This window comes from Rattus norvegicus, chromosome 11, assembly GCF_036323735.1.
Source record: "Rattus norvegicus strain BN/NHsdMcwi chromosome 11, GRCr8, whole genome shotgun sequence".
In the NCBI taxonomy this organism is placed as follows: Eukaryota; Metazoa; Chordata; class Mammalia; order Rodentia; family Muridae; genus Rattus; species Rattus norvegicus.
This window is the reverse complement of record NC_086029.1, coordinates 98524153-98535366: the sequence shown is the minus strand read 5'-3', so window position 1 is coordinate 98535366 and position 11214 is coordinate 98524153. Positions and strand designations below refer to the sequence as shown.

At 45.2% G+C, this 11214-nt stretch overlaps 1 protein-coding gene across 6 annotated transcripts; it reads right to left on the bottom strand.

Moving 5' to 3' along the window:
- Positions 1 to 26: 26 nt before the first annotated feature.
- On the bottom strand, positions 27 to 7131 carry Mzt2b (mitotic spindle organizing protein 2B). Of its 6 annotated transcripts, none has more exons than XM_006248731.5 (4): positions 6927 to 7131; positions 6285 to 6466; positions 5983 to 6128; positions 27 to 1461 (listed from the first exon to the last, which is right to left on the bottom strand). In XM_006248731.5, exons 2-4 carry the CDS (start codon positions 6455 to 6457, stop codon positions 1304 to 1306), a joined length of 477 nt encoding a protein of 158 aa, XP_006248793.1. In that variant the 5' UTR covers positions 6458 to 6466; positions 6927 to 7131; the 3' UTR covers positions 27 to 1303. The 6 variants fall into 6 exon arrangements, with proteins under 6 accessions (XP_006248793.1, XP_006248792.1, XP_038943987.1 ...); XM_006248730.5 differs by having other exon boundaries at positions 6921 to 7088; XM_039088059.2 differs by having other exon boundaries at positions 6910 to 7059.
- Between the last annotated feature and the right edge of the window lie 4083 nt (positions 7132 to 11214).

The window sequence follows — 11214 nt, the reverse complement described above, 5'->3', positions numbered from 1 at the left end:
TTGAATGAGACTAACAGAGGCAGTGATGCAAAAGCAAGGAGTTTATTCATTCTGACGTGTTGGGGCCTTCCCACTTCAAGGGGAGCAGACTCTAACAGGGAGAGTTAACCTTGCAAACAATTGGGGCAGATTTGCACAGTGGTAACTAGGCAGGGTACTATGTGCATTTGGTGGAGTGAAACAACTTCCAAATCCACTCAATTTACCATTCAGGACTTTTGGTTGGGAGTCACAGGTGATTTTGTTCAACAGTTTGGCTTGCAGCTGTTTCAGGAACTAAACTAGCTCTACTTCTACTTCTCCTGGAAGAGAGGGGTCTTTTTACTCAGAGGTTTGTGGTGGAATTTTCCCAGTAGCCTGATATTGACCCCAAGTCTGGCTCTTTCAATTCAAGCACCATGGGTACTTTCTTCCTTCTCAGTCAGGTGAGCAGTAACTATTAGCCCTTTCCCAACTATGATCTTGGACAGACAAGGCCAAGGAACAGGAGGCTGGCTCAGCAACATCACAATCATGGCAGAGGCTTGGGCCCACTTAAAGCATATGCTTGATCATTCCTACACTGAGGAGGCATGCTAACTAAAGTTAAAAAAAATAAAAATAAAAAAAGTTCAGCCTGGCATGGTGAGAGTGGCATGGACATGAACTTCAGTCCCAGAACTAAGGAGGCAGATGACAGGGGATATTGAGGTGCAGGCCAGCATGGGTTATAAAGTAAGCACCTTTATCAATTTAAACAAACAAAAAAGGAGAGAGACAGAAAGAGAAAAGAAATAGAGAATCTAAAACATATCTGTGTGGGCAATGGCCACAGAATTCCTAATACTGGGTTAACTGTTAAAAGGGAGGTTTGGCGGGGAGGGGTAAATGCATGTTACTGAAGTCTTCACAACATGTATGATCCAGAGGGTAACAGCCCATCCATACTGAGGTGTGGACTCACCAGGCAACCATACTGGTACCCGTACCTACCAACACTGTGAAAGGTGGGCCTTCTGGGAACTTTTTACATTCTGGAAAGCACATTGGCTTGTTTATAAGAAGACTCATATATATTTTCTTAGACTCCAAATAAGATTTAAAAAGACAAAAATCACTGTTATGTGTCCAAGTTTGACTGTAGCAAAACCATATACAGCAGAAAGGTGGACTCCACATAGAATCCACTCTAAATCTAAGTCTTTTAATAGTATCAAAAAACAGCAGCTACAGATGTTCAGCTTCTCAGAAGGGTTTAAGGAAATGAAGAGATGGACACCATCTGCCTTGAGGAGTGTGTGTCAAGTGCAATCTCTGTTCTAGCCTATGGGCTGCTTCGGGAGTTACTTTTTCCAGGTCCTCCCACCTTGGGCAGCCTAGTAGCACTGGGCTGGCGTGGCATCCTCTGGATGGGTCTTTCACGGCTTCCACGTTCTGCCACTATAGTCACATTACCAAGAATGGGGCCACCTCGGTTTCTTCCTGAAAAGATATAGAACCCAATAATGAGGACTAGGGCAGACTTCAGCTGCAGCACACTTACCATTCTGTTTCCCAGGAAATATGCCCACCTTTCTGCTGTATACAACCCGTTTCAGCTGCAGATATAGGATTCGTAATCTTGGTTGTTAACTTGACTACATCTGAGATCAACTAAAACCTAAGATGCTGGCACATTGGTAAGAGAGTTGATGTGGGAGCACCAGCACTAACTCTGTGCCACACCTGTTGGCGGCCCACAAGAAAGGACAGGGAAGAAGGAAGCTTTTGCTTTTTGCCTGTTTGTTCTCATTTTCCCTGACTCATCTGTCTTGCTGCTGAAGCATTTCTTTGCTGGTGTTAGAATCCCCTTTTTTGGAATTCCAACGTAAACTCAAGACTCTGTAGAAACCCCTGGGGACTCTAACAGCAGGTTGGGAATGCTGACACTGAATCTTGTAAACTGAAAAACTACTTGACTCTTGGACTTTCTGTTGGACTGTATCTCTGACTGCAGCTTGTAAGCCACTCCGATGAATCCCTTTTGAGTATACATATTTATATATGTATGCATGTATGTATAATTTTAATACATGTTTTCATTTTATCAGTTTAGTTCCTTTAAACAACCCTGACTAATCACACCAGAAGTGGCCCTAGAGAAATGGAACTTTAAGAATGAACTTTTTAAGTATCTGGCACAGGTTTACCTCTTCCTTCATAAAAGGGAAAACAAAAATATTCATAGGAGGCGATATGGAGACAAAGTTTGGAGCAGAGACTGAAGGAATGGCCATTCTAAGCCTGCCCCATCTGAGTATACAGCCCATATATATTCAGCCACCAAAACTAGTTAATATTGATGAAGCCAAGAAGTGCATGCTGACAGGAGACTGATATAGCTGTCTCCTGAGAGGTTCATCCAGAGCATGTCAAATACAGACGTGAATGCTAGCAGCAAACCACTGAACTAAGAATGGGATCCCTGTTGGAGGAATTGTAGAAAGGATTGAAAGAGCTGGAGGGGCTTGCAACCCCATAAGAACAACAATGCCAACCAACCAGAGCTCCCAGGGACTAAACCACTACCCAAAAAGTATACATGGACAGACCCATGACTCCAGCTGCATATGTAGCAGAGGATGGCCTTGTTGGGCACCAGTGGGAGGAGAAGCCCTTGGTCCTGCCAAGGCTGGACCCCCCCCAGTGCAGGGGAATATCAGAAATGTTGGAGGGGAGGTAGTCGGAGAGGGGAAACACCCTTATAGAAAAAGGGGAGGGGGATGGCATAAGGGGCTCATGGCCAGGAAACCAGGAAATGGAATAACATTTGAAATGTAAATAAAAAATATCCAATTCAAAAAAAAAAGAAGAATATCTGGTCTAACCCTGGTAATCTTAAGTGAGTTGCATAGGCACAATGCCTATCTAAGAGTAACAAAATTAGTTTTAAATTTTGGATCAATATATAAAGATCTATGTTAATGAAAACCTTAAATCTGTATCAATATTTAATTTTGTACCAATGTAAGAAAATAGAACTTCAAATCTGCATCAAAATATGAAGATGTCTGTCAATGTAAAAAAAAATCAGAGGGAAGGAAGGTAGCATGCATGAAAGACATTTTATATGAGGAACTTGAGCATTTGTAGTTTTTGGTGTTTGTAGGGGAGGGGTAGTCTTAAGATGAGTTCCTACAGCTATCAGTGGACAGCTTGATTATTATCTCATTATATGTCCATTTATATTCATGAGATGTTGTATTCATTTTCATAGTAGTCCTTCAAAATCCAGCCTTGACCATAGCTGCCCCATTATGGCTCATTTACTGAACAGTCCAGCTTATGAAAGATGTCTGGCTTCTACACTCAAAATTTTACCTTGTGCTTTCTGGAGGGAGAGCTTTTCAAATGGTCAAGTTTCCCTAATTCTAAATAGGGAAGCACTGAACTGAACCCATTTTCCTCCGCATGAAAGAAGACCACTGTGGTCAGTGACTGCAGGACTGTTTCCTTTTTCTCTGCTAGACATGAGTGATTCACTAAAGGCCACCTGGACAGCCAGGGTCCAGCTGCAGAGAGTCCTGCTGCATCAAGATATACAGACTCTAGGAGCTGAAGAGAATCTAACTCATGGCCTGGAGCACAGCCAATCTAGTTCCTCCAGGGGAGCTATGGCAAACGCCAATGGTCACAAACCTGACATTACCGGCCATCACATCCCTCCAACTGGAACAACTCTGACCACTCCTGCTACATTCCCCATCTCATACTTGGTCATTGATAGGGTAGCTTAAAAGTATGAGGGTACGGATGCTAAGACACACAGAAGTCAGATATCTCTATGCCTCACCTGGTAACCTATGAGCTAATGAAGGACCCTAGGGGCTTTCACCAGCCTTACACCCACACACCTCAGGTCAAGGCTAGGCCAAGTTCCATTCTCCTCCCACAGGAACATTCTTGAGTAGAAAATTCTCAGAATGTACTGACTGATGCTTGCTAGCCAATAATAGACTTAAAGGTTAATATGCTTAGCCAATAAGTTTGAACTATAACCTTACTGAGGTAACCTGTGCCCCTAAAAAGTACAAAAACTGCTTGTAGTAGCCATTCTGGGTTGCCTTCTCATCACTCACCTTCAGGGACTGACTGAAGGTTGACCCTGACACGCTGGAAAATAAACCTCTTGCTTTTGCATCAATCTGCATCTCAGTGTCTGACTCGGGAGTGTCTCGAAGTACACTGACCAAGAGTCAGGGTCTTACACTACAGGCTCAGCCCCACCTGTGCTCCACTCTCCTTCACTCCTTCCACAGCAGCCAGTATTCCTAAGCTTCCTAGTTTACAACATCCCTCAGAACTTTCTAGGACTAAACCTTCCAGAGCTAACAACTCTGTAGTTCCTGTCCTCAACAGGTATTTTTTATTTCATTCTGTAGTCCATCCCCAATCCTCCTCAGCCTTCTCAACCTAGAGGAGGCACTTAGGACAGAGCTCAGCAACATGGGGAGCATATGGAAGAGGAACAACAACTGGATAAGCCCTGGGAACCCACGTACCCTAATAACTGGACCCATATCTTACCATATGTGCCAATACATGAATGATATCTCAGGCCACAAATTAGGCAGGAGAGAAAACACAGGTTACAAGTACATGTGGGTGACCTGAAAATGTGTTGTCAAGGAGGTTGGGGGGAGGCATCTGTTCCCTATGCCATACTTGCAATCAGCCAAGGGGCAGTGTTGAAGAGGCTGAGGTCATGTTCCCTACGGCATACCATGATACCTCATGTTTGTCCCTGACCTACATCCTCTGCCTGAGTAGGGATTTTTAAATTGTGCAAGTGTCGGGGTGTTGGTCTTATCCTGGAGCACCAGCCCAAATGCATATTCTAAAAATACTATTGTCTTTGATAGACTGAGCAAGAAAACGTGTCCTGATTCTGAGCTGCACGGCTGGTATTGTAGCTCAAAGCTGTCCTGGCCTTGTGGGACAATGGCAATTTCCAGTGGAAGTATGCACATCAACACCAAACCTAGAGATCAGACAATCAAATGCCTGTGAAAAGAGAAGACAGGCAGCAAGAGAACCAGAGTGAACAGACGGGGGAGGGAGACAGGTGCTTGGGATCAGGGCCGTCAGACCTGGAGAGGCTGCAGGCTTGAGAAAAAGGTTACCCTTGTTTCTCCTCCTAGCAGAGGAAGGAGACTGTTTGAGGCCAGAGAGACACAAATTGATCAGAAAGAGGGTGTTCAGTGCATATGTGTGGGTCCCCAGGCCTGTCAGCTTCCCTTCAGTGGGCCAGGCTGCTCATTTTACCCCACTTGTATTCCTTCTGGGTTGTTCCTGACAGGGAACCACCACTGGATCTCCTTCTACTCTTCTAGGAGTACAAGCTGTATTTCAGAGGGTTCCAACAGCCAAAGAGAACAGATGCAAACAGATAGGATGGGTAGGTTGGAAGATAAGAGATCCCTCTGTTACACACTCTGGTTACCATCATCTGCTTATACCTGGTCCCAGTCACGACCACAAGAGCAGGGGAACCCTTCACACCTGAGCACTGGGCTAATCTTTCTGTCAGACCCATGTTCCATGGCAGTCAGATGGCTACAGTCCTGTAACCCAAAAATTGGGTTGTGTGCTGGCCTGGCCTGAGATGTGGGAGCTAGACCTGGGCCTGGGAAGGGTAAGTAAGGAGTTGCTTGCTCTGTTCTCTGAGCACATCCCTGACCCTGTTTGTGATTGTCAGGCAAATGAAGACCAAAGCCATGTTTATTCCAGTACCTGTAGAATGTGGCATGATGAAAAAGTGGTAAGGAATCAGACAGATGGACCCTAGCCTGCTTGGACCAGTCTTTGGTCTAACAGTACAATCCCAAACGCGGAGTCAACTAAGGTTCCTGGAAGGAGGCCTATAGACAGGCTAAGAAGTTATAAGACAAGCCATCCTGGAGTTCTCTGCTCCTCCCCAACCCTGGGCACCCTCTTGGCAGAAGTACCCAGCCCACCTCTAACCTCGGGTCTCTGATGTGGACGTGGACAGAGACATGGACACCGAGTCCTGGGGATCGCTTGCCAGCCGCTGTCCAGCACACATGGACTTCAGCATCTGGAAGACGGCGAGGGGAGCCACGTTCAGATTCAGCAAGTCCACTAGAATCCTGGGGAAACAAATGCAGTGCTTAGTGAACATTGCAAGCCATAGGGCAGACATGATCCAAGAGTCGCGCCACCGTTTTGAAACTCCTTATAGAGACCCGGATATTTTGGAGTAGCAGATGCAGAGAGTATCAGCTCAAAGTCCCTCGCCTTCTCACTTGAACACATCGGGGTCTATGGCGGCGCCTGCAGCCTGCGATAGCTCATACAGCTCCATCTCCTCGGCCCCCAGCACCTTCTTCCGCCGAAGCGCCAGCTTCTGCAGCGTTGCTGCCTCCAATCCTGTGGATACCGCGAGTCCAGCACCACCACCACCAGCTGCCCCCGCCATTCGTGTAGCCTGAAAAGGGATCAGTGTTGGGCACAGCCCACCCTGGTGACTCCACAGCACCTGCTACTGGCCACCCGTTTCCTTGCAGGGTCTCTGCAAGCCAACAGCTCCAGCACGGAGGCAAGAGTCCCAAGAGGTCTTTACATAGTCGATTGCTTACTTATTCTGAACGTATAATGTACACTGGGCACTGTGTTAGGCATGGAGTGGGGTGATGGAAAGCTGACGGCTGCCTGACCATCAGACTTAGACCTCTGGCTTAGGTAGCAGCCCCTAGAATAATGCCTGGTATGTACTGGGTACTAAATGTCTGTTGCATGACCGGTATTCACGATTGCGTGTTATTACCAGCTTTGTTGACGGTCCCTAGACAGCCTTTACTTTTAGAGCAACACGCACTCCTTCCCGAACCCTCACCCGACCCCCACCCCCACCCCCACCCCCACCCTCACCCCGGAAATACTTATACTAGGAGTAAAGAGCAGCGGACGACGTCTCTGCGCACGCGCCTTTGTGGCCAACCGCTTCTGCCGCAAAACTTGGTTGGCTTTTGCTTTTGCAGGCGCCTTTCCCGAGTGGTTGAGCCGCTTTTCCACTGGGCAGGCGGTGTGGCTTGATGACGCGCAGCTCGATGACGCTATTTCCGTGTTCTGAGTCCAGATAGCGGCGTTTATTTTTTTTTCAGAGCTGGGGACCGAAAGCGGCGTTTATTTCTGAAGATAGGCAGGCATGCGAAACGACGGGAGGTGAATTCAACATGTCAGCTTGGCCGGTGTGTTGAGAACCGCAAATGTTTGACTGGTCACCGTGAATCAAGTGTCACTGCCATCCGGATAGAGTAGACCTGGGGAGCCAGTCCAAAAGTGCACACACAGAGTGAAAGGGGACCAGGAGGGGCATTTAACATTTATGCAGGGGAACTCTTGGAGATATTTTGTCTCCTGATGCTCTGTCCATTTTACTTTACTGGTCTTTTGCATATGTGTGTGTGTGTGTGTGTGTGTGTGTGTGTGTGTGTGTGTGTGTGTGTCCCTGCTTGTGAATGTTTGTTTGTTTTCAGTTTGATTGATTTGTTTTATTCTGGTTTGATTTATTTATTTTTATGTGTCTGTTTGCTAGAGGGAGGGAGGGAGAGAGAGAGAGAGAGAGCGAGCGAGCATATAGCTGAGAAGGTGGGGAAGTGGAGAAGTGGGAGGAGATGAGTGAGAGAAACCATGATCAGATTATAGAGTACTTTTAAAATATTTTCAATATAAAAATATATGGGATGATTAGTCTTCATTCTTAAGAGGAAAAGTAGCCATTACTGGGAAGGGAGAATTTACAGCATCTAGACAGTACTCATCCTTCCTCCTTTATTTCTTATACTGAACACAGCTTCCCTGGTTCTGCTGGTCTTCATACTTGGACCTTTGGCCAGTCACCAAGGTCCAGACCTCAGAACTAACCACCATTGACACGACTTTCCATGTTAAATGGCGCCTCTGTCACAGTGAGGAAGGATCATGATGACAGGAAGCTACTGGCGACTGTGACGAGTCAGTGGGCTGTGGGGAATGAGTTTGGCTCCAGGAGCTGACATCGCAGGACGTATGTGCATCTAGTCTGGCACCTGATTCCCGTGGTGGGACATCCAGGGGCTCGTTTGCAGGATTCCAGAACATTTCCTCAGGTTTTTGCAGAGCTGTGGCCGTGATGTAAATATAGGCCCTCCCTGCCTCTTTAGTTTCTCATGGGGTTGGTAGCTCACAAGCGGATGGTTGATGGCTCCAGAATCCAGCTTCTATTGCTCAAAGTGCTCAAGAGTACAAACAGGAGGCAAATCCAAGTGTGACACAGCATTCTCTTCCTACCCAAACAGCTGTTATCCATGAGATCAGCTCTGCCTGTTAAGTATGTAACACCTCAGGTCCATGGATGGCCAGTATTCATTCACAGAAGGAAGCTCAAGGTAGGGTCATTGGACCCTCACGTGAGTCACTCCACCATTTGCATACAATTCTGTCCCAATTACACATGGTCTCAACTCTAAGAAAGGCCAGAGGGCTAGACTGCATAGACTTAGAGACCTTAGTTGAGAGTTCTTGTACTAATCACACGTAAAAATTCAAACATTTATGCATACACAAAACATGCTCATATAAAATGCCTCTCTTTCTCTCTCTCTCTCTTTCTCTCTCTCTCTCTCTCTCTCTCTCTCTCTCTCTCTCTCTCTCTCTCACACACACACACACACACACACACACACACACACCTCTTTTATACCTCTGAATACATCCTCAGAGAAACGTGGTCCTACACTTAAAGTCGTGTACCCCATACCATACTCCTATAGAAACACAAACACACATCAAGACATGCAAACATACTATTCCACTCACCCACACTCATGCTCACAGCCTTACACAAGCTCACAGTACAGTATCACTTTCTTAAAAGCTTTGGCATGAAAACTATCCCTAATTGTAACCTGATTAATAATCTAAACCATAGCCCTAATACTAACCTAAACCTGAACATTAAACTGAACCTTATCCTTAAACAACCTGGGGCCTGAAAACAGCACTAAGCCTAATCCTAACACTAGCCTAGCCCTAATACTGTTCCTAACTCTGACCCAAGCCTTAACCCTAAACTTCATCAATAGAGTCTCCATCTGTCCCATGGAAAGTTCTCTTCATGAGGATAAGGACTACACTTACCTGAGGCTGTAAGAGTAACTGTTTAGATGTTGTTGGGGACCATGCTAGGTCAGTTGAATGATGGTTAATATGCATGACCTCACTAGCTCTGGATAGTTGCCTAGGTTTCCAGTACCAGGAATAGATTCCTCTTGTTAAGTAAGTCCAGCTAGAAAGCTGTTGGTCCCTGCCAAGGCATGCATGCCGCAACTGCCCTCTTGGGATTGTTGTGCATCTTGGTCATTGTTGTGGTTTGTAGGCATCATAGCTGGCTACCACTATTGGTTACTTCTCTCCTCAGGAAGCTTGCTTGGTGCTTTCTGGTACCAGGAAACCTAATCTTCAGGAGAAGAGACATCCAGATCAGTTCCAGCTCAGGGAACTCTGGGCCCTGTGTCTGAAGTGCATGGTGTCTTCGGCAATGGGGAGTTATCTCCTGCTTCTGCAGAGCAACCTAATTCAATCATTATAGCTTGTAATGTTTTAGGAATTTCTTGGACAGCCCTGACCAATAGCTCAAAAGAAGGTTTTTCATACCTGATTATTGGAAGTTTTTGTTAGGTGGTCTTTGGCTCTTAGAGGGAGCACTGTCAGTACAGATGGGAAAATTTCATTTAAGTTATATTTGTGTACTTTCATACAGATTATATGTACTTTAGGTTTTTAAAAGATTAATCCATTATAGTATAATTTCTTGTACCTTTCAGGCATACTTATCGTTGTGTTACCCCTACTTCCCTAAAGTACCCCCCTTTTTTATTTTCCATATCAGATAATGTGTACCCTGCTATTACCCTCTCTGCTTCTCCTTACTCTCCCTATTCTGACAGTGGTCTCTCCTTACTTTCTGCAGTTACTCAAGACTGTTCTCAACATTATCTTCCAAGCTCCTACAGAAGCTCTGACCATCCCAATAGTTCTTCTAGCTCAAAGATCCAAAGTCCTTTCACAGTTCTCCCAAAAACATGGTCAAGTTGTCAGAGGAATACCCCATTCCTGGTATCAGTTTGTCTTAGTCAGGGTTTCTATTCCGGCACAAACATCATGACCAAGAGGCAAGTTGGGGAGGAAAGGGTTTATTCAGCTTACACTTCCACATTGCTGTTCATCACCAAAGGAAGTCAGGACTGGAACTGAAGCAAGTCAGGAAGCAGGAGCTGATGCAGTGGCCATGGAGGGATGTTACTTACTGGCTTGCTTCCCCTGGCCTGCTCAGCTTGCTTTCTTATAGAACCCAAGATCACTAGCTCAGGGACAGCACCACCCACAATGGGCTGGGTCCTCCCACCTTGGTCACTCGTTGAAAAAATGCCTTACAGCTGGGTCTCATGAAGGCATTTCCACAACTGAGGCTACTTTTTCTGTGATAACTCCAACTTGTGTCAAGTAGACACACAAAACTAGCCAGTACACCTATATTCAACAAAACTGGAAAATCTGGAGGAAATGGATAATTTTCTAGACAGAGTCCAGGTACCAAAGTTAAATCAGGATCAGATAAACCAAACAGTCCCATAACTCCGAAAGAAATAGAAGCAGTTATTAAAAGTCTCCCAACCGAAAAAAAACACAAGACCAGACTGGTTTAGTGCAGAATTCTGTCTGATGTTCATAGAAGACCTCATACTAATACTATCCAAAATAATCCACAAAATAGAAACAGAAGAAACACTATCCAATTCCTTCTATGAAGCCACAATTAACGCTTATACCTTAACCAAACAAAGAGAACTTCAGATCAATTTTCCTTATGAATATTGACACAAAAATACTTGATAAAATTCTCACAAATCAAATCCAAAAACACATCAAAACAATCATCCATCATGATCAAGTAGGCTTCATTCCAAGGATGCAGGGATGGTTCAATGTACGGGAATCCATCGATGTAATCCACTATATAAACGAACTCAAAGAAAAAAAAAACACATGAACATCTCTTTAGATGCTGAGAAAGCATTTGACAAAATCCAACACCTCTTCATGATAAAGTCTTGTAAAGATCAGGAATTCAAGGCCCATACCTAAGCATAGTAAAAGCAATGTTCAGCAAACCAGTAACCAACATAAAACTAA

Bases quoted from the DNA above. Each gene is read 5' to 3' on its own strand.
- Mzt2b (XM_006248731.5), bottom strand. From the start codon at position 6,457: ATGGCGGGGGCAGCTGGTGGTGGTGGTGCTGGACTCGCGGTATCCACA. The intron at 6,129-6,284 runs GTGAGAAGGCGA...TTGTTTCCCCAG, and splicing joins ATAGACCCCGATGTGTTCAA to GATTCTAGTGGACTTGCTGA. The intron at 1,462-5,982 runs GTTAGAGGTGGG...ATATCTTTTCAG, and splicing joins GTCCACATCAGAGACCCGAG to GAAGAAACCGAGGTGGCCCC.